At 33.7% G+C, this 24,108-nt stretch overlaps 1 protein-coding gene across 5 annotated transcripts in view; it reads left to right on the top strand.

The window, feature by feature from the left end:
• Positions 1-21,875, top strand: part of MMUT (methylmalonyl-CoA mutase) — a 32,408-nt gene extending 10,533 nt beyond the window's left edge. For 4 of the 5 annotated variants that reach the window (XM_025418982.3, XM_025418981.3, XM_035697590.2 and 1 more), the window contains exons 6-13: positions 303-551; positions 3,079-3,190; positions 4,226-4,341; positions 6,848-6,963; positions 9,959-10,090; positions 11,476-11,623; positions 15,316-15,483; positions 21,606-21,875. In XM_025418982.3, coding sequence (XP_025274767.1) covers positions 303-551; positions 3,079-3,190; positions 4,226-4,341; positions 6,848-6,963; positions 9,959-10,090; positions 11,476-11,623; positions 15,316-15,483; positions 21,606-21,734 — 1,170 coding nt within the window. In that variant the 3' untranslated portion in view covers positions 21,735-21,875. Of the gene's footprint in view, positions 1-302; positions 552-3,078; positions 3,191-4,225; positions 4,342-6,847; positions 6,964-9,958; positions 10,091-11,475; positions 11,624-15,315; positions 15,484-17,794; positions 17,936-21,605 lie in introns of all 5 variants that reach the window. The other variant, XR_004804144.2, reaches the window with a different exon arrangement.
• Positions 21,876-24,108: the final 2,233 nt, after the last annotated feature.

The raw sequence follows: 24,108 nt of genomic DNA, 5'->3' as shown, positions 1-24,108 counted from the left end.
CTCATTTTTATGGTTAAGGAAACTAAAGTTCAGAAAGGTCCAGTGATTTGCCGATCACAGTCAGGAACAGAATAAATCCAGATTTTTTATCTCCTAGTACATTGTTTATCTGCTTCATTTATCATTTATTAATAAATCATTTGCTGAGTGCCTGTTAAGTCTGGCGTCTACTAATTTATTGGATATTCTGAAGCCTAGTATAGACATTGGCAAGAAAGTATACAGCAGCCACTGCTTAATCATAGCATCGTTTATCAACTGTTGTTTTGTTTTGCCTTTTTGCTTTTCACTAAATGTTTTAGGATCCTTATAATAACATTATTCGTACTACAATAGAAGCAATGGCAGCAGTGTTTGGAGGCACTCAGTCTTTGCACACAAATTCTTTTGATGAAGCCTTGGGTTTGCCAACTGTGAAAAGTGCTCGAATTGCCAGGAATACACAAATCATTATTCAAGAAGAATCTGGGATTCCCAAAGTGGCTGATCCGTGGGGAGGTTCCTATATGATGGAATCTCTCACAAATGATGTTTATGATGCTGCCTTGAAGGTCAGTTTCTCTTATTTATATCAAGATTTATAAAATGAGAGAAAAAGAATTTCAGATTCAACTTTAATAGTATACAAGTGGAAACATAATTTAAAAATACATGTGTATTCATATTAAAGTATTTTGTTCAAAGAATTGAAAAGCCTACTAGTGTTAAAAGGCTGGAACGTAAAAAAGTAGTCCTTTGTCTTCTACTTACTTTTTTCCTGCTTCCTTGAATCAAATACATCAGTTTTGTTTGTTTTTATCTCCATATTTTAAAATTACACGTATCTATTAGGTCTAAGTTCTTCATTATCTATTGCTTTGTAGTATGGTAGTGTAGTATTTTAGCTGATTCTTACCTCTGCTTTCTCTTGTCTTATAATACTACCAATACAATTATATCTCAATAGTATGTATATATCCTTCTGAAGTCCTCCAATGCTCTCCTTTGATTTTTCTCTCTAGTTTCTCTCTAGACCTGCTGACCATTATAGTCCTTTGACTTCCCTTTGACATTACCTTGGGAATTATTTTTACGTCCGCTATGTTGAATTTGTATCTAGAATCCTGTGTCCACCTCTGTTGATTTATCCCTTGTTATTTTGAAGCACACTTCATAGGAACCTCCTTTAAAAGTGGTAACTGGGAGATGACATATATGAAACTTTGGATGTTTGAAAATGTCTTCACTCTACTCAGGATTTGATAGATAGTCTGTGTTTGAAATTATTTTCATTTGGGAGTGTATAAGCATTGATCTACTTTTTATCCTAGCTTTTTATTCTAACTTCCAACTATTTCTGTTTGAAATCTCATGCTATTTTCACTCTCAGGAAATTTCTAACAGTTTTAGGATCTCTTTATTTTTTGAGTTGCTGGACTTTGGTGTATGTATTTTTTTCCTACATTGCACTGGACCTTCAGTGGGCATTTTTTAATCTCGCCCACTTTCGTGTTCTCATAGCTCTGGGAAATTGTCTTGTATTACTTTTTTTGATAATTTCCTCCCTGCCATTTTTCTGTGGTTTCTCTTTCTGGAACTCCTAGTTATTGGATAAGGACCTTCTTAAAAGATACTCTGATGTTCTTATCTGTTATATAACTCATCCATGAGATTCTGTTTTCTGTTCTTGAAGAGTCATCAACTTTAAATTTCTACTTATATATTAAAATTCATATATCATTTTTTTAATTTTCAAAAGCTCATTTTTGTTTTCTGAATTTCTCCTTTGTATATTAATCCTACTTGCTTCATTAATACAGAACCTAATCTTCTTTTCTGAGGATAGTAATTATATTTTTTAAAGTTTTCTTCTGTATCCCGTATTGTCTGTTTCCTCTATGTGCCTTTTGTCTTTAGTCTTATTATTCAGAATGCAGCTTTTTATTTCACCAAGACATCTTATCCTTGCCTCTTTCTGTACTTGGTGTTTAATAGCCCATTGCTTTTCTGCAGAAGTAAATTTTGGTCCATTTTCTGCGGGTAGTAAACTTCCTCAAGGCATTTTCTCTTGACAGAATGGGAAAGAGGTAGTTGCAAATTCTAAAGTATTCCCCTCTTTTTAGCTTCCTATCTTAGCTTTGGCTTCTTTTGAATCCAACACAAATTCTTATTTCTTGAATTCTTCAGGAAAAAAACAAATTTAACTTTGTTCCTTTCTGCTAACTCATATACCCTTCCAGCATTTATTTTCCCACTGTCTTGTGTATGTATGAGGCGGTGATTAAAGGTTTAGGTATTTTCTAGTATTGGTAAAGATGGAGTAATATCATTACTCTGCTGCTCAAATCAAAAATAAAATTGCATTTTGGAATATATTTTTAAAGAGTATTTATTCATGTGATCATGAATATTTTACTTGTGTAACTAAAAATAAGATTACAGAATTGATGTTAGTTTTCTCTCAAGACTAACAAGACTGTTTTCTATATTCTACGTCCTAGTTTTTCTGTTTTTCAGTAACTTTAAGTACATAATTTCTTCTTTTAGTTGAGATGTAATTGACATATGTTGTGTTAGGTTAAGATATGCAACATGAGGATTTGATATACATATATGTATATATATCTATGAATTGTGAAGTGAATACCAGAATAAGTTTCATTAATATCCATACTTCACAGTTATAAAATTTTTTCCTGTGATAAGAACTTTTAAGATCTACTATCTTAGCAACTTTCAAATACACAATAGTGTATTGTTAACTGTATGGAATTTCTTTTTCTTTCTTTCTGTTTTTTATAGTTTCTATTTATTCATTTAAGTAATCTCTACACCCAGCTTGGGCCTCAGACTCACCAACCCAAGATCAGGAGTTGGATGCTCCCTCCAAATAAGGCAGCCAGATGCCCCTAACTCTGTAGAACTTCTAATCAGTGCTCTTGATATTAACTTAATTCTTTTCTTATGAAACATTAAACTTGCCACTAAAATAGTTTATGACTTTATTAATATCAGTAATTATATAGTGTAACTATTGTATAGTTTATAGAAATATCTTTATATTCTTTTCCAGTTTTACTAATCTGTTTTTCATATTAGCTCATTGATGAAATTGAAGAGATGGGTGGAATGGCCAAAGCTGTAGCAGAAGGAATACCTAAACTTCGAATTGAAGAATGTGCTGCCCGAAGGCAGGCAAGGATAGACTCTGGTAAGATAAAATGAAAACATTTATATGTGAATCTAGTATTTAAAAAGAGATATTAATTTCTGTTTGAAGATAATATATGTAGTTAATAAGACAAAAATAATGGAAAAATGAAACTTGGATAAAATGTTTCATCTCTGTTATCTCTCTATCTGTCTCTTTGTATTTTTGCATGGATGCACATGGGTAAGCGTATGTAGAGTATGAGTGGAGGTATGCCATTGTGTGTGTGTGTGTGTGTGTGTGTGTGTGTGTATAGTGTGTAGGTGGATATCTTCAGCGTTTTAAAGATATTGTCATTATGCTTGCATTGGAGTATTAATTTATTCAGTCAGCCAACACTTTTTTAGTATTTAGTATTTGAGGCACTATGCCATATCTGGGCATACACCTGTGAACAGGTTAGACATGCTCTCTGCACCCTTAGAGCTTGCATTTTAGTAAGAGAAAATGACCAAGTAAACAAAATAATTATAGATTGTGATGAGTTCTATAAGGGAAATAAGGAGAAGTGGTGGGTGGCAGGATGTCTTTAGATACAGTAATAATCTGGTAGTTTGAGGCAAAATATATTCTTACTATGTTCAGGAAACATCTAAACATCTTTATAATTCTGTTTTATTACTTTTAAATTTTAAGAGTATTTTTTGTTAAAAGTGATTGGGTTATAAGAGAATTCAAGAATATATTAGAAATGCTATTGGATATTAATCTTCTCCCTTTTAAATCTTGATGTTGCTGGTATTATTATTTTAATTTTGTAGTGTTAGAAGTGTTTATCAGGAAACTCTGGGAAGAATAATAACTTTGGGAGAATAATAAAATAACAATAATAAAACAAAAATCCCTTACAGAGATTCTGATACATAACTTTTCTTTCCCCTCTCTTCTCATTTTATTGGGATATAATTTGTTGATCTATATTGAAGTTTTATTAGGATTTAAGAATACTATGTAAAAATATTAAGCTTATAGGGAAAGTAAGTGATGATCAGAGCATTACTATCTACATATTGTTTTCCTCTGGGAAATTAATAGGTTCTGAAATAATTGTTGGAGTAAATAAGTACCAATTGGAAAAAGAAGAATCTGTGGAAGTTCTGGCGATTGATAATACTTCAGTGCGTAACAAGCAAATTGAAAAACTCAAGAAGGTAATAACAGCTATCGTTTTTTGAGTGCTTTCTATATTCTCGGCACTGTATAAGCCCCTACATTGTTGTGCTTATTAAGCCTCATAACAACTACATGAGGTGGGCATTATTTCCCAACATTTTAAAGTTAAAGAAATTTAAAGTTAAAGGCACCTGGGTGGCTCAATGGGTTAAGCATCTGCCTTTGGCTCAGATCATGATCCCAGTGTCCTGGAATTGAGCCCCCTGTTGGGCTCCCTGCTTGGTGGGATGTCTGCTTCTCTCTCTCCCTCTTCTTGGTGCTACCCCTTGCTTGTGCTTTCTCTCTCTCTGTCAAATAAATAAATGAAATCTTAAAAAAAAAAATGTTAAGGAAACTAAAGATAAGTTTGAGTTTGAGAAACTTGACCAGAATAAATAATTGAACAACCAAGACTCAAATGTAAGTCTGTTGACACTAAACACTCATGTTTTATTTATTTATTTATTTATTTATTTATTTATTTATTTATTTTAGAAAAATTGGACCTTCATGGTTTATTTGTTGGAACTTCATGGTTTATTTGTAACACTCATGTTTTAAATCTTGACAGCTGTCTCTGTGAAACTTACATATTGCTATTAAAAACTGCTATAATAATAATACTTCCCATAATTTATAGATTAAAACAAAGGCTTAAATGATTATGTAACTCACTCAAAATCAAAACCAAATTAAGTTCAGAGTATCTGAACCCAGGACTTCTCACTATAATTTGTTTCTGATCAGACCCTGGTTTCTGATACTACTCTGAAAGAATCATTTGCTTTCTGTTTCTTTTTAATTCAAATATATTTGATGGTGCTGTAAGTAAGATACAGTTTATAAATGAAATATATTTATTTTGATTGAAACTAGAGTTCTGTCTTACTTTAGTTCCAATTTCTTGCCAAGATGAATCAAAGTATATGAAATACTAAGATAAAACATGGTCTTACAGTTAACAACCTATATATTTCTATTGTATGAAGCTATGGTGGGCTCTTTATCTTTTATACTTACTTTTATTTCTAAGGCAAGAGACTTGACATTCTTTAGTGATCTTTAATGGTTTTCCTCAGTTTAATTTCCCTGTGAAAATTTAAGATCTGACTTCTTTTTCCCCTCCTCAGTTTAGATATTCTTTAGGAATCTAATAGGGTTTGTTCAGTGAAACTGAATGCACAACTATCATCTTCTATTTTTTTCTATTATAGTTAATGGCAGTTATTTATTTTTTTATTTAATTTTTTAAAATTTAAATTCAATTTGCCAACATAAAATATAGCGCCCAGTAATGGCAGATGTTTAATGACATTATTTCCATTTTCACCCTCAATCAGGAGACAATGACCCCTCTCTCACATTTTTGTCATTTTTTAAAAGGTCCTATTTAGGATGTAGCATTTTATTTTCAGTCATCACAAAAGTCTGAATATTTATTATGTTAGGAAAACTCCTTTTCTCTTCTCTTATACTTTAGGCTTTTGTTAACTCTGCACCCTCATAATTTGAGGGGTTTCATTTGCCATAAATGATGTTAAACTTTATTTCAAGCAAGAGAAAAATTCAATAATGATAATGGAGTTGGGTTTTTCCTTGCCCTTAATATAAGATTTCTGGTCCACTTCTGCGTATAGATACAAGATTTTAGTAGCATCTTGAGTAGTATCATATTTTAGTCTTTTATAGGTGATGCAAACTTGTAAGAAATTGGATTTTATGTAACTTTGTTTAGGCAGGTTATTGGTAAAGCAGAGTAGAGCTAGGACCTGACAGGAAAAGTTTTTGACCATGCTTTTCATTGTCTTTTTGACTCTCTTGCTATTTTTCATTGTCTCTTGTCTCTTCTGGATTTCTTTCTTTATTATTTTTTAGACCCAATACAGGGCTTAAACTCAAAACTCAGAGATGAAGACCTGAGTTGAGATCACAGGACTGATACATAACTGACTTAGCCAACCCCAGGTGCCCCTCTTTGGGTTATTTTTGAATAAAGAAAAACAATACACGGATATATTATTACCAATATATTGTTAATTAGTTAAGGAAAACAACATGTAACTGAAATATTTTCTAAATTATAACCTGTTATTATTTTTTCTTCCTTGTCACTCTTATTCTTTAGTGTGCCTTTGAAATTATGCATATAAAAGATCTACTTGTTTTCAATGTCCTGTTACCTTAGTAAAGCCTAAGTAGCATGTACTATATGGGAGAGTCACCATCTATTTTTTATTATTGCCCTGCTTGTTTCTGACTTATCAGAATTATCCAGAATTCAGTATTATTTTAGGAAGCCCTTTAATGTTTATTTAATGAATGAATGAATGAATTGAATGAGTATCCGACCTAGGATACATTTATTCTCTCCTTGTCTTTCCTTTTGTTTTTGAGTTTTAGGATTATGGAACAATTTCTATGTGATATATATCAATGTCTAATTTCCTGATCTCTGTTTTATTAGGTATTCACATAAATTGTCCCTTTTCTTGACTTTTTCATAAGGTCAAAGCCATCAGAGATCAAGATTTGGCTGAACGATGTCTTTCTGCACTGACTGAATGTGCTGCTAGTGGAGATGGGAATATTCTGGCTCTTGCAGTGGATGCAGCTCGTGCAAGGTGAGGATATTGAAATTTGGAGATTTCCAGGCAGCCTGGGTGGCTCAGTGGTTTAGCGTTGCCTTCAGCCCAGGGCATGATCCTGGAGACTCGGAATCCAGTCCCACGTCAGGCTCCCTGCATGGAGCCTACTTCTCCCTCTGCCTGTGTCTCTGCCTCTCTCTCTTTATGTCTCTCATGAACAAATAGATAAAGTCTTAAAAAAAAAAAAAAAAAGAAATTTGGAGATTTCCAAATAATAGAAGTGGACCAGTTTAGCTTTTTAAAGTGTAGTTACTTAAAAAAGTTGATTATAAAAACCATGTGAGCCTAAAAGAAAGTATTGGAAACTCAAATGAAGTTAGTTCTTATTTTCTTTAAATATCTGTGCGCTTACAGCATTCATATTTTTTTAAACATGTAAACATTAAGAGGATTTAATCCTCTTAAATAAAATTTAAAAATGAAACATTAACATTTAAAATATACAAGCATGCAGTCCTCAGGTTTTGAGAAAGCCCATCTTACAAAGGAAAATACCTTCAGATCATTATTAACTAGCTAATTTAGTTCTAAACATTTCTACAAATGAATGAACAAAACAGGGCAAAAGTGATTGATTTTGTCATATTCAGTTACTGGCAAAATAAGGTAGTGAGAACTGTTCAGGTGCATGTGCTCATTTCCCATCTCTAGGAAAAAGCTGAAGGTTGGTCATTTTAGCAGCTTGATGGTAATGAATTATAAGTGAATTCATGTAGGTTCCAGGGGTATCATGAAACCTTTCTGAGCAAGAAAGATGCTTAAGCTCTCCCATTTCCTTCATTGGATGAAAGGTAGCATGCTGAGCACCCCAGGAATCCATGTGCCACAGTGTGCTGCAGGACAGTGCAGCCAGGTGGCCAGCTAGCCAAACAGTGGGGTTCCTGAAGACATTTTATGCATTTACAATACTTGGTCATTACCAGGGTTTGAGCAGATAAAGCATTATTCATGATACTCTAGGGTCCACTCTTCTGTAAGCATGTGGAGCTATTCTGTATGCATGTGGAGCTATTGAAGGTGTATTTAAAATCAGTGAACAGATTCTGTATTTGAGTTCATTAACAGATCTGTGCAACCAGCTAAATTTTGTTTAGCCACTAGTTACTAAAGCTTTCTAACAAGGTTTGGGAAAGGGTCAAAAGTATTCAAAGATGAGAAAAGATGAACCAGCCTTTTAAGAGTTGCAGCAAGTGAAAACAAAAAAACTCACTGAAGCCCTTCGGAGGCAGCTAAGCCTCCTTTACCATCTACTCACCAGAGTGGGTGAAGTATATTAATACTGTGTATTTCCCCATGACCCAGGATATTTGAAACTATTGTAATGAATTCATGTCACTCATTTGTAGATTGAGAAGTTTGATGTACTTTCAAGTATAGGGAGACATTTTTATTTTTAACAGTAAACCTACTCTCTTTTCAGAGGTAGACAAGGTTTCTCTGTCTTCCAAAGCTTTTCACTGTGTAGTTATCTTTGAATAGATAGTCGAAAATAAAGGGCAGTCAATGCTTTGCCTAATAGGACATGCAGAAAAGCAAGTAAACCACAGAAAAATTTCTTCCAGTATATGATGTCACTAAATGAATTATTTTTGCTTTTGTTACGTATTGCCTAATATAATGAACTTTTTTTTTTAACATGTTGTTTTAAGTGCTTAAGGGATAGAGTAAATACATAGTATATGGGTTGGGTTTGTGTGTGTGTATTTTTTTTTCCAGTTTTAATTTCTTAAAAGAAATAAGACTTCTCTGCTAAAGTCCTGCAATGGTCTCCCATGGCTTTTGAATTAAAATCTAAAATAAATAAATAAATAAATAAAATTAAAATCTAATCTTACCACGGCCTGCAAGATTGTGTGAGATATGATTCTGACCTGTATCTGTGACTTCATCTTATTCTATTTCCTTCATGATGCTGTGTTCCCAGTGTCCTTCTTTCTAGTTTTAGAGCAAAGAACATGTTTTTCTACCTCTCAGAATTTTTGCATTTAGTACTTTCTTTTTCAAATAGTTTTCCCCCTTATGTTCCCTTGAGTTTCTCCTTCTCAAATCATTTAGGTCTTAGTTGAAAAGTTGTATCTTAATATCTTCATTATCTTTAGAATAGCTTCCCCAGAGACCCTCTTTCACCTGTTTCAGTGTGTTCAAAGTGCTTATTATCATATGAAATTCTTATTAATTCATTTGTGTGCCTGTGTATTATCTGTGTCCCCTGATTAAAAGATAAGTTCTATAAGATCAACCCCAGTCTCATTTATCACCATATGTCTAGCACTTACCTTGGTTGGCCCATATTCGGCATTCAATCAATGTTGAATGAATAAACAAATGGATGGAATATGCTAAAAGACCTACTTCCTATCAAAATGTATCAGCAGGAGGGGTGTCTGGGTGGCTCAGGTGGTTAAGTGTCCAACTCTTGATTTCAGCTGACCTATCATGATCTTAGGGTTGTGAGATCAAGCCCCAAGTTTGGCTCCGCACTGGGCCTGGAGTCTGTTTAGGATCCTCTCTCCCCCTCTGCCCCTCCCCTTGCTCATGCTCTCTCTCTCTCTCTCTCAAAAAAAAAAAAAAAAAAAGTATCAGTGGGAATCTTGCTTTCTTTGCCTATTTGTATTGCCAAATTGTATTTGGTGAATTATTCATGTAACCTTTACATGCTTATCTACTTACAGTTTTTAAATCATTTAGTCATTTTTTAGTTAACAGTTGTTAAAAAGATATTGCTATGTATAGAGGCTTCCAGAATTATTTTTCATAAGTATTCTGAGGAGAGAGACTTTTATCAATGCAGTAAAAAAGCATTCTTATTTAAGCAAAATAAGTCAATCAGAGAAAGACAAATAGCATAAGATTTTTGATAGCCTATTTTTTACTTAGGTAATAAAATATGTCTAATTATATTAAGTATTAAAGTAAGTACTTTTGTCTCAATGATGATGTTAATAGCGCCTTTATTATTTTAATATTTTAGATGTACAGTTGGAGAAATCACAGATGCTATGAAAAAGGTGTTTGGTGAACATAAAGCTAATGATCGTATGGTGAGTGGAGCCTATCGCCAGGAATTTGGAGAAAGTAAAGAAATAACATTTGCTATCAAGAGGTAATATGTGAGATTTCTTTAACCAGAATGTCTTTTTTATTAACTTAATACCCATGAGTCAGCTACAGGCTTAATTTTCTCACACACCATTTGGAAAACATTTGAATCGACTGTCCTGTTAGTCTGTAGTTTTACTAATGTAATATTTTGAATTTTCACCATAGTTCCCTTTAGGTATTTCTCATTTAAAACAAATGTTTGTGGGCACCTGGGTGGCTCAGTTGGTTAAACATCTGCCTTCTGCTCAGATCATGATCACAAGGTCCTGGGATCAAGCCTCATGTGGGGCCCTCTGGTCAGCCAAGAGTCTGTTTCTTCCTTTCCCTCTGTGAGCTCTCTCTTTTGCAAATAAATAAATAAAATGTAAAAAAAAAAAAAAAAAATATATATATATATAAATATAAATAAAACAAATGTTTGTCTAATTAACATTGATACTGCTTCATATCCCCTGGGTACTTATATTTTAGTTTCCTTACTACAGTATACATTTCCTAAGTTTATTCAAATTGTTTAATTGCTGAAATAATTATAATTATAAAATAATTTTCCTGTTTGAAAATAAGTATTTTGTGCCATCTATACATAAATTAAAATCAAACTCTCTTGACTGACAGTAGGTAACACTGTCAAACATGATTAGGACATTAAAATTAATATAAATTTTTCATACTTCCCAGGTATGTAGCTTTCTGATGATTGTTCTTCTCAACCTTTGTAATAAATTTCCCTCTTTTTATGTCACTAGTTATAAATATCAAAACATCCAAGGTGAAAGTCATCAAAATGGAAATTTTTTTCTCTTAAAAAAAAAACAAATGTAGTACTTTTTCACATGGGGTGTAAATTTATTGATTTAAGCTAGCAGATATTCTGATTAACTGTCATTAGAAGGCACCACATTGCTTTCAGCTTGGAGGAGTTCACACTTGTGATGGGTAAGTGAGATACGGACAGTTCAAAACAACTAGTGAGTCACATTTTTATAAATAACTCTGAAAGGCACCTTTTAGTTTATATTTAAATATTTATGTATCTTATACTCTGGAGACTGGCTTAAGAAGGTGAAAAGTTGTCATTTCCTCATCGTGTTTCACCGTGATTTTCTCAATTGTTACGAGCTTATTGGCTGTGCCATCTTTCAGACTTTCCTTTAAGGGAAAGGTGGTAAGCATATCCAGGCCTTAATGGAATTCTCAATTTGAAATAGAGATATTCACAAAATATGAGTAAACAGATGTAAAAAGGTGTTTTTAAATAAACTTGAAAGATTTGCTGTTAATAAATTATAGTTTTTATGTCTTACCTTTGGACAATTGCTATATAACCATTGTATTTTAGTATTACTACTTTTTAGTAGCTGTTCTATTTTAAAATGTTCTTAGGGTTAATAAATTTATGGAACGCGAAGGCCGCAGACCTCGTCTTCTTGTGGCAAAAATGGGACAAGATGGACATGACAGAGGAGCAAAAGTTATTGCTACAGGATTTGCTGATCTTGGTTTTGATGTGGACATAGGTCCTCTTTTTCAGGTACTGAAAATTGTTGGAGTTTCAAAAAGAGGGTCATAAATCACTTAAATTCAGAAAAAATAATATTAAGATGATAAACCGTGACAATATTTTTCAAGTTATAAAAGAAGATGAGTTCAGCAAAATTCCCCAATCTATTTTTAAATGCATATAATCCAGTTAATTATGGCAGAAATAGGAAAGTAATGTAATTTATGTTAATGTACGTGTTTCTAAAACTTTGTAAAATCAGTATCAGTAACTAAAATTGTTACTAGGCTTCTGAAACTGTAGGTTATTTTCAGAGGTCTTATTGTATCATTTATTGAGATTTGACTAATAATTTATGGGAAAGATAGCCCATAATGGATTGGTGGAAAGTGTTTTGAAAGGGAAATCAAACATCACAGTGAGAGCGGAATTCATAATTAGATTTCTATTCTTGTTATTCTCTAGTAGTAGTTTATTTAATCACAAAATATTTGATTCAGCAAGTTAATTTGTTGGAAGTAAATGAAGCTGAAATCCTCTATAGAGTGATACAACAGTCATTCTTTACAAAATATCTTTGGTTGAGTACATTGTAATAACTTTTATATTAAAAAGCTTTATCCACTATATACCTATTGATCATCTATCAAATGCTAGGTTCAGAGTTGAGTAAGATATGATTTTTGTCTTCAGGGAGGTTACAGACTCTGAACAGAAAGAGATTTACTTATCAGTAATCATAGCAGAATAATAATCACTGTAATTGAAGTTTGAACAAGGAACTTGTCCAAGTGTCCTGGAACTTATAGGTGAGCTGTGCCCTTCAGAAGCCTGGAGAGCAAGGCAGGGAAGGGCATGCTAAGAAGAAGAGTTGGCTTGAGCAGAGGTACAGAACCATGAAGGCATGATGTCTTCAGGAAACTGTAAGAAGTTTAGTACAGTTAGAATACAGAGCTTGGGATGGTATGTAGATTAAGATGAAGAGCCTTATATGCCATTCTGAGAAGTTTGAACATTATCCCAAAGGTGTTTAGTCAGAGTGACAATCAAATGTATACTTTAGAAAGCTCACTTTCCAGGAAAATCACTTTCTAATTTTAGTATATGTGCTGCCGAAGCGAGCACGGAAAATCACTTTCTGAAGTGGATTGAGAAGAGCCATGACTAGGTGCAAAGAATCCAGTTAAGTAGTTCAGTAATCTGAGTGAGAAGCAAGGCAGGCCTTAACTGAAGCAGTGTCAGGGTTAGCAGAAGTCAGCTAAGATTGTGAAGAAAATTTAAAGAGAGGGCTATTTACAGATAAGGAGGCAGGCTTAAGAGAACTGGCTTACAGAACACTCAGGTGAAGATGACCATGTGAGTTTATATGCATGTCTGGAGCATAGAAGAGAGGCCTCCATAATAAATAAGATTTTCAGACTTATCAATGTGTAAATGGTACATAAAGCCATGGAAACTGATTTAACTTCCCACTAAGAATGTATTTGAGATGAGAACTTGAACATTAAAAGGAAAAAGAAAAGGAGGCAGCAAAGAAGGGAAAGGGAATGGAGTGAGGAGTGAGATAAAAAACTGAGGAAGAAAGAGTTTCAATGAAAAGGAAAGTCTGTTATTCCACACTGCAGATGGGTCAACTAAGGTGAAGACTTTTCACCAGCAAAAAAGTAAACTTTCCTGAAGAGGGCGGCCCTTTGTAGAATTTGTAAGTTTTCCCTTTTGAATTTTTAAATACTACTATTAGAGAGTCTAGAAGAAGTTTTTACTATGAAGAGTTAGCCTGAACTTCAGGAGATAGATACATCCTTGAGCTGTGTTGGTAGGTAAATTCATAAATGCATTTAAGCTAGATTTTGTTAAGAATCTCAAATATATTTTAGACTAAATAAATAGATTGCTTTCATTCTTCCTTTGAGTTGAATACTTTCCCATTCTAGTTTTTTACTTCTATTCTACCACCCTTTTATGTTAGCTTTTTGTTTGCCTATTTGTTTGTTTTAGGGAGGGGGAGAGAGACAGGAGGGAAGGGCAGAGGGAGAGGGAGACAAGCAGGTGCCTCACTCAGTGGGAGCCCAACATGGGTCTTGATCCCAGGACCCTGAGATCATGAGCTGAGCTGAAATCAAGACTCCAACACTTAACTGACTAAGCCACCTAGGTGCTCCTTTGTTTTAAATAATGACCAAATATAATAATTCCTGATATTTAGTCAGTAGCTTTTGGGAAATATTTTTTTATATAAAATAAAAGTAATTAAAAACAATTGTCATCCATTGGCATTTGCAAGAATTTTTCAAAGAGCTGTAGGTTCATTTCCCCATTAAATGCCATCTATAAAAATATAATTTACCTTTTAGTACTACCAACTTTGTTAACATAATACTTTGTCCTTAAAAAAAAAGAAAACTTATCTGTGGGTGAAGGTACTTTCTTACAGTTCTGTGTCTGATTTAATTAAAATTAAATTTGAAGTTTTAAGATGTTCAACATTTGAACACAAAATTCAATTTAATGTGTATAAGCATAAAGCATGGAACTGAATTTGTTTAAATGGAATTTTAATCTAATAAATTTTATAACATGGATGATGTGAATGACCAATCATGCATATAACAATTAAATTTCTTAATACCAAGAATATGCACATTTTCTTAAAGGTTTTAATTTCATAGGTTATATTTTTCACCAGACTGAAGGTTTTACCAATACGCTGTGTGTTTTACCTAAAGATCTTAAATGTGGCTCCATTACTGAGAACATAGAATCTTTTGTTTTCACACTGAAATTATGAGCCTTAAAATACTCCCAAATTAAGGAAATTTTCAGATTTTGATAATTTTTTGAGCTTATGATTGTTCAGTGGTTTTTGAGATAACCTTTTCCTTTCCAAGTTTCTCAAATTACAGTATATTTACAATGAGAAGCTTGTAGGTATCTTTTATATGAAGTGATTTGAATACATGCACATGATCAAAGCAAATGGTATAGACTCATTCCAGAAAATGAATATGATTCTGGGTAACTCAGTACATAATTGAATACTTGAAAATATCCTTTATGATTCTGTATTTCATACTGGTTAAATCCAGTTAATAATGAAGAACAATCATACTGGCACCATTCCTTTCTTGTTTATGTATTTGCCAAGATGTTGTAGTCCCTTCACTGGTTTCTAGAGTTCTCATGTTATTTTGATTTGTACGTTGTTCAGTGTCTTCATGGGAGACCGAGGTCCTGGAGCTTCCTAGTGTGCCATCTTGCTAACATAACTCTTTCCCATTCTATTTTAAAACTGAAGATTCACTTTTCATATTGAATTTTATGTTTAGTCTTTTACTTCATAGATACTATATAATGTGTTGTCTTGTACTGCTCAACCATTCAATAAATGTTGATAAGACAACAGATGTAGTTTTCAAAAATTGTAACATGGAAAGATAATATATTTTGTCTATATTTCTTATCTAAGGTTTTTTGGGAACTATATTTTGGTGTAACTTAAATCTAATTGATAAATTCTAGGGCTAGAAGCAAATATAGCACTAGTGTTTATTTTATCAATTGGATGAGTTGGTATTTATGATTTGAGAATGATGAAATTTGAAGTTATTCACTTCAAGATTTTTAATGAGGAAAACCTTGGAATGCCAGTTAAGTAGGTAACAGTCTTAAAATACTTTTTGGAATAAATGATGATTTGTTTCTTGACCTTCTGATTATTTTAGACTCCCCGTGAAGTGGCCCAGCAGGCTGTGGATGCAGATGTTCATGCTGTGGGTGTGAGCACACTCGCTGCTGGTCATAAAACCCTTGTTCCTGAACTCATCAAAGAACTTAACTCCCTCGGACGGCCAGATATTCTTGTCATGTGTGGAGGGGTGATACCACCACAGGTATTGTTCATCTCCTGTATTCTGTATTTTTCTAGTACTGTAATGGGAATTCTGAGTAATATTAGTTTATATTTAGTTTCTAATTTACTGTATATGTTTACTAAAGATAAATTTGATATAGATTTTGATCTAAATTATTTCCTGGTGATTTTACAAAGTAAATTTTACTAAAAATGTGGGGGATGTTGTTTTCTTTCTTTCTTTCTTTTTTTTTTTTTTTTTTTTTTCTTTATTCTAGCAAAACCTCCCAAGTGTTTCCCAATTACATAAGATGTTTCAAAGAACTGGGGCAAAGATGGATGTGAGAGGCATGGGTTGGAGAGAAAGTTGCATCCCTCTAGCAAGGGATGTTTGCTCTTGGGCAAGATGCTTGTTTCCTACTCTGCCTTTGGGCCTGTTAGTGAGCACCTGTGATTAGAAAGCTAACTACAAAACAGAGCCTGCTTCATGGGCAAGCTATGTAGAGTGCTATGTAGAGTTCAGGGCTCTGTGCTTAGAGAATTCCCACATTTGATTTGATCGGGATGTTGTTTTCTATTCAAGCTATATTATAATTCATTATATATAATTTAATTTAACAATTTATTTTTATTTTTATTTTTTTTAAAGATTTATTTATTTATTTATAAGAGAGAGAGAGAGAGAGAGAGGCAGAGACACAGGAGGAGGGAGAAGCAGGCTCCATGCACCGGGAGCCCGACACGGGACTCGATCCCGGGACTCCAGGATCGCGCCCTGGGCCAAAGGCAGGCGCCAAACCGCTGAGCCACCCAGGGATCCCCAAATTTAACAATTTATAAAGCTTTTATGAGGGAATTACCTCTTTGCAAATTAGTAACCTAGATATATACTTTCTTCATATTCAATAAAGAATGATGGAAAAGGAACAGGATAAAAGTAATAAAATCTCACAGCTAGAAGAGAGAAGAATGATGAACACACCAGTGCATGTATCAACCCTCAAGCACAGATATAGGAACACTCTTTGTCTTGGTAATGAAGTGAGTCCTTTGGTTAACCAGTCAGCAGCACATGCTTCTATTGGTTTAGAGTAGCTTACCTTATTCATTTCTTCCATGTTTCCATCCATGGATGTTGCCCTAACTCAGAGCTGTTTCAGTTACATGGTTTTGCAGAATATCTTCTTCATTAAAACTAATTTGATTGGGGTATAGTTTTCTTAGAGCTAAAAATATCGTAATCCAGAAATGGAATCAGCCAGCCCTGAAAAGTCAATAGTTTGAATTTTCCCTGATTGGAGAAGAGGTGGATTCTTGAATAAAAATGTGGATCCTCTTAGAAAAGGAGAAATGAATGCTAGTTGACAATCAGTTAATTTATTGATGGGATGGGGTGATACCTTCCACATATTACCTTACCTGTCATTTAAAATAATTAGTTAAGATACAAATTTGTTCTATTTCCAATCCAGTTTTCAATTATATCAAGTTTTCTTTTTCTACTGAGAATAGAAAAAGTAGAAGTATATATGAGATTGCTCTAAATGAGATTGATGGATGCTAAGACCCCTCCCCTATAGTAGGAACCTATCATTGAAATGTGATCTTATGTCTAAGTCTAAAATTTTTTCTTTTATACCATTCAGAATATAAAATAGTGACTTATATACTACTTAGGAAATCAGAAAATATATGTATGAAATTGTGAGGTTTATAATAATGTGGGGCTAGCAACCAAATTATATTATTTATTCTTTCTAGCAACATAATACTTATGGTGATATAGTCAACAGAAAACTGCTTTTCTAAACATATTTGCTTATTATTTTCACAAATATACTTTACTATATGGGCTTTTGAAAGGGCTTTTATTCTTTATTGTCTGTCTATGGAAACTTTTATTTGTATTGCAGTTTTAGAATCTATACTGTCTAAGCTCTTAGACATGTTAAAATTTAAGAACTAAAATAATTAGGCTGCACAAAATATTGGAATTGCAATATGAGTTGAGAAAAAACACAGGCTTGCTATCTAAATGAGCTGACATTTTCAAGAAACACATTTTACACAAGTTGTATTAACCCTCTGGATATGGATATTTGAATTACTCAAAGCATCTGTAAATGTTTTCCATACTTTTTTCCCTGTGAGTTTAAAGACTAAAGATTATTTTCAATAATGACACACTTGTGTGTTAATATGAGTATCCTTTATAATTGTAGCAGTCACCACCTATGCATTTTTCGCATTATTTGTTTGCAGTAAGTATATAAAATAGCACTATTACTCAGCTGAAAGTCATTTAGATTTCAAATTAGGAATCACTAATATATGGTGGTTAATCAAAACAGATTTTGCCACTGCCATCGTGAAGCTTAGAGATTCTGCAGCTCAATTAAATAAATATGATCTGTCCTCACCAGTGTGTGTTAACTACAGTCTGGAACTTCTGACCTTCTTCAACGCAGTGGTTTCCAAATATTTTCGGCAAGGTTAGCAGCCCCATGATGCTTACTTATTTTATGTAGTAGACACTATGATTATATGCCTGGCCAGCTCAGTAGACGATGTTTTGAAATAAGTTTTTATTTGAAAATAATTTCAAACTAATAGTAAGATACAAAATGAAAATAGTACAAAGAATACCTGTGTATCCTTTATTTAGAGTTACTTGTTTCCAACATTTTATCTGCTCACTAAAGTACATTTTATTTTATTTATTTTATTTTTTTATTTTTTTAAATTTATTTATTTATGGTAGTCACAGAGAGAGAGAGAGAGAGAGAGAGAGAGGCAGAGACACAGGCAGAGGGAGAAGCAGGCTTCATGCACCGGGAGCCCGATATGAGATTTGATCCCGGGTCTCCAGGATCGCACCCTGGGCCAAAGGCAGGCGACAAACCGCTGCGCCACCCAGGGATCCCTAAAGTACATTTTATAAGGCTTAGGTAGATCTAGAACCCTTTCCCCATTTGCAAAATTTCCATCCTTTCCCAGATAAGTCTTCCGTTTCAAATACGTAAGTCAGGGATCAGAGCAAATGATATATAGAATTATTAGGAAAGATAGAAGAGATAACCTATCAATTTGACCATCCCCAATTTATTATTTCATTGTTTTCTTATGAAATCTTAAATCTATAGCACCTGCCCAGGAATAATGACATGCTTGAGGTGTTTTTAATGTGTCAAATGTTGAGGTTATAAAAATGATTAGAAATGTTCTCTGACTTTAGAAGTTCAGACTTAGGGGATGCCTGGCTGGCTCAGGTAGTGGTAGAGCATGTGATTCTTGATCTCAGAGTTGTGAGTTTGAACTGCACGTTGGGTGTAGAGATTACTTACCAAAAAAAAAATCAGTTTTTTTTTTTTAAGATTTTATTTATTAGAAAGTGAGTAGGAGAGAGAGAGAGCATGAGCAGGGGAAGGGGCAGAGGGAGAGGGAGAAGGGTGAATAGGGAGCCTGACATAGGGCTTGATCCCAGGCTTCCAGAATCATGACCTAGCCAAAGGCAGATACTTAACTAACTTAGCTACCCAGGCATCGCAAAATAAAAAAAATCTTAAAAAAAAAGAAAAAAATATGTTCAGACTTAGGAGAAAAGTTCAGTAAGATGTGTTAAGTGTCATTGCCAGGATATAGTATTTACAAGAATATTACAAGGAAATATTAAAGACAGGAAAAAAAAGTAGTTGGAGGATAATTGGCATGACCACATATTCATCATCTAAATGTGACTTCAAGAATAAATATAGGGCTTTTAAAAAGGTGTTGAAAAAGTCTAAAAAATGGGCAGAGGACCTGAATAGACATTTTCCAAAGAACATATACAGATGCTGGGGACCTGAATAGACATTTTCCAAAGAACATATACAGATGCTGACAGGTACATGAAAAGATGCATTAGGGAAATGCAAATCAAAACCACAATGAAAAAAAAACCCCACAATGAGCTGTTATTTCACACCTATTAGAATAGCTATTATCAAAAAGGCAAGAGATAACAAGTATTAGTGATGATGTGGAAAAAGGGAACCTTTGTGTACTGTTGGTGGGAATCTAAACTGATGCAGCCACTATGGAAAACAGTACAGAGGTTTCTCACATTAAAAATAGAACTACCATGTAATCCAGTAATTCTACTTCTGGGTATTTATCTGAAGAAAATGAAATCGCTGACTCAAAAAGATAATATGCACCCCTATGTTTGTTCATGTATTAGTTACAATAGCCAAGAGGTGGAAACAACCTAAGTGTCCAGTAATGGATGAATTGATAAAGAAGATAGGTATATATACATAATGGAATATTATTTGGTCATAAAAAAGTAGGAAATTTTGCCATTTGTGACTATATGGATGGAACTTGAGGGCATTATGCTAAGTGAAATAAGTCAGACCGAGAAAAATAAATACCATGTGATCTCACTTATATGTGGAATCTTAAAAACAAAACAACTCCCACAGAAACCCAAACTCATATACAGGGAACAAATTGGTGCTTACCAGAGGCAGGAGGCAGGGGATGGGCAAAACAAATGAACTTAGTCAAAAGGTACAAACTTTCAGTTATGAAAATAAATAAGTCATAGGAATATAATGTTACACTGTAGTTAATAATGCTGCATCATATATTTGATACTTACTAAGAGTAAATCTTAAAAGTTCTCAACACAGATACACAAGTTTTGTAACTTTTTTTTTTTTTAAGTTTTGTGACTTTTTGATGGATGTTAACTGGACTTACTGTGGTGATCATTTTTCAATATATATACAAATATCAAATCATTATGTTGTATACCTAGAGCTAATGTGTTAAATGTCAATTATACATCAATAGAAAAAAGAAAGACTCATAAAAATAAAGAGGGTGCTATAATAATAACCACAAAACCATATGATCACCCTAGTCGATAAGGATCAGGGATTTACAGCCTGTCTTAAAACTTAATATTATAGCTACAGGTACCTTCATTTTTAAACCGAATACATCCTGGAGCAGTATTTGTGTCCTGGGAATCTTCTCACTCAAACTTTGTGTTTAAAATAAACTGACAAACAGCAGCGGAAACAAGAGAGAAATTTTTTTTTAAATGAACTAATCTTCATTTATAGAAAATCTAATTTCATCATGAAGCAAAATTCAAAGTACCACTATTCACCCAAAGAAAAAAACCCCACAAATTCAAAAAAATATGTGCACTCCTCTGTTTATTGCAACATCATTTATAATAGCCAAGATATGGAAGCAACCTAAGTGTCAGTCTGTAGACCAAATGATAAAGAAGGTGTGTGTGTGTGTGTGTGTGTATAACACGGACTATTACACAGCTGTAAAAAAGATGAGATTGTGCCATTTGTGACAACATGGATGGACCTAGAGGATGTTATGCTAAGTGGAGTAAGTCAGACTGAGAAAGACAAATACCACATGATTTCAGATATAAGTGGAATTTAAAAAAATAAGGGAATAAACAAAAAACAGAATCAGACCTATAAATACAAAACAAACGGATGGTTGCCAGAGGGGAGGGTGTAAAAGGGAGTGGGAAAGACAGGCTTTTAGTTAAGGAATGAAAAAGTCATGCAAATAAAAGACAGCATAAGGAATATAGTCAATGATCTTGTGATAGCAATGTAACATGACAGATGGTAGCTGCACTTGTGGTGAGCAAAACCTAATGTATAAACTTGAATCACTGTGTTGTACACCTGAAATCGTGTAACACTGTATGTCAACTATATGCAAAAAAAAAATTAAAACAAAACACCCCCCAAAAGTATTAGCATTCACTAGCTGTAGACAAAATATCTTAGAGGAAATAAATAGCCTTATAATGCAAACCTATAATGTGATACTAAATTTAACACAAATAATTACAAGTAGTGAAAATCAAGGCAAAAGAAAATTATATGATTTGGGGCATAGAACTTCTTGCTCAGTGGGCCATGTTTCCTACCACATATCAAACACTGGGGTATTTGGAAAATGGGTACAAGTGGTTATTATTAGCACTTCCAGGGAAGGAAAAATTTTTTAGCTTCAAATATGAATAGTATACCAGTTGAGAAAGCTGGGGGCATCAGTAATTACTGCCCTAGTTTCATTTCCTTGAAATTAAAAATATTGTCTCTTCTTTAATTAAATAAATTCTTTCAACAGGATTATGAGTTTCTATTTGAAGTTGGAGTTTCCAATGTATTTGGTCCTGGGACTCGAATTCCAAAGGCTGCCGTTCAAGTGCTTGATGATATTGAGAAGTGTTTGGAAAAGAAGCAACAATCTATGTAACATCCTGTTTTTTGTGTTAACTTTCTTTCTAAAATAGACTTTCAATGATGATCAGAGAATAAAACCATGTCTTCAATTTATTTCAACATTTGATATGTGCTTTCCTGAAAGCTTTACATTAAAATACCTGACTTATAAGAATTTTGTGATGCTCTAAGTGTATATAGTTTCTTTAAAAATCAAAACATATATATCCTTAAAAACTCCATATGTTTAATTCATCATCAGAAACTCTAGACAATGATATTATTTTAAAGTCATGATATTTATTTGAAGTATTTCTTATTAAAGTCTATTTTAAAAATTAAACTTTACCTAAAAAATATCTGACTAGTCCCATTCTTTGATTTAGTATTGTATTGACTTGAGCACCAGAAAATAAAATCCATGTATGAACAAAATAATGATACTTACCTTGGAAAAAATAAGGAAAAGTATTTATATAAAGAAATATAATATGGTTACGATCTTCAGCCAACTTCTACTGGAATCACTTCAGTAAGAATGTTAAATCAGACCCGAAGGTTGGAACAGGGAGGAAATGGCAGAATGTTTCTTCAAATCTGACTTTACTTTTTTCCTGGGCATGAACATGTGACCCTGTTATTGCTGGGCATGGTCAAGCCCCAGGAGAGTGGATATTTATGAATATTCCCTAAAATGAAGGTGCTTAAGTTGTTAATATGGCTTTCTTCAGAATGATGATGTAAACTGGGAATGTAGAAGGACTATGATAGCTGGAAGAGTTAGTTGGTATAACTCAGTCCAAGTCTAAGGGCCTGAGAATCAAGAGCCCATAGTGTAAATCACAGCCTAGGGACCGGAAAAGATAATATGATGTGTCCCAGATCAGTTAGGTAGGAAATAAAACCGGTGGATTCCTCTTTCTCTCTGCCTTTGTTCCATTCAGACCCTCAACCGATTGGGTGATGCTCACACACTGGAGAGGGCAATCTACTTTACTAAATCCACTGATTCAAATGCTAATCTTATCCAGAAGTACCCTAACAGACACACCCAGATATAATACGTAATCAGGGCATCCCATGGCCACTCAAGTTGATTACCTATTCTAGGTACCTATTACCTAAAGTTATCACAGAACCCTTGTACATTGCTGGTGGGAACGTACAATGCTGCTGCTGCTGCTGCTGCTGCTGCTGCTGGGGAAAATGTATGATTCCTCAAAAAAAAAAAAAAAAAAATTGAACAGTTATCAAATGGCCCAGTAATTTCAATTTCACTCCTAGGTATATATCCAAAAGAACTGCAAGTGAGGTGTCCTATAGATATTTGTGCATCCATGTTCATAGCAGCTTTATTCACAATAGCCAAGAGGTAGAAGCAACCCAAGTGTCCTCTGATAGATGAATGGATAAATAAAATACTATTCAACCTTAAAAAAAAGAAGGGAGTTCTGAAACATGCATCAACTAGGTAAAGTATTGAAGACAATATGCTAAGTGAAGTCAGCCAGTCACAAAAGGACAGATATTTCATTTATATGAGATTTCTAGAATAGTCAAATTCATAGAGACAGAAAGAATGGTAGTTGCCAGGGCCTGAGGATAGGGAATGTGAAATTAAGGAACTGAATGGTTACAGAGTTTCAATTGGGGAAGATAAAAACGTTCTAGAGATGGGTGATGGTAATGGTTGTACAGCAATGTGAATGAACTTAAAGCCGCAAAACTGCACAGTTAAAAATAGTGAATAAGGTAATTGTCATGTTACATGTATTTTACCACAATAAAAGTATTTATAAGGATAGTTCTGACATGTTTATTTTATAAATGCTATTGGTATTTTTATTGTATTATTATTATTGTTGAAAAAAAGTGAATGGTAAGGCAGGAAACTGGGAAGGTAGGCAGGAGCCAGATTATGTACAGAGACAAGTTAAGGGATTTGGACTTTGTCCTGAAGATAAAGACAGAATCATAAAAGGGTTTTCTCTGGAAATAATCTGATACAGTTTGTGTTTAGCACACCAGTGGTGTGGAAGATGCCTTTTGATGGGTGGGGGCAAGACTGACAATGAGAGAAGACTGTTAGAATAATGTATTAGAGGCATTTCCAGTAACGAAACTTATCTGCTCGGGTGCTGCTCAGAGATGACAAACATGGAGAGGGTAAGATCTTATTTTGGGAGATTGAATTGATGGAATCTCTCTTTTATCTTAAAAAAGGGGGGGGGGGGCTCTTGATCCTTGAATATTCACTGTGTGGAATCTGCTATATCCTCTCACCTATATTGGTTGTTCCTTTGTGGGCTGTTTTTGATGTGCAGCGATTTTGAGACTGGATATACTGGCATAATGTCAAAATCAGGAAAAGGTACAAATAATGGGATTTGTTTTCCAGTAGTCTTTCT

The sequence above is a fragment of the Canis lupus genome, chromosome 12 (assembly GCF_003254725.2).
Source record: "Canis lupus dingo isolate Sandy chromosome 12, ASM325472v2, whole genome shotgun sequence".
NCBI lineage: Eukaryota > Metazoa > Chordata > Mammalia > Carnivora > Canidae > Canis > Canis lupus.
This window is presented reverse-complemented; position numbering and strand designations above follow the sequence as displayed.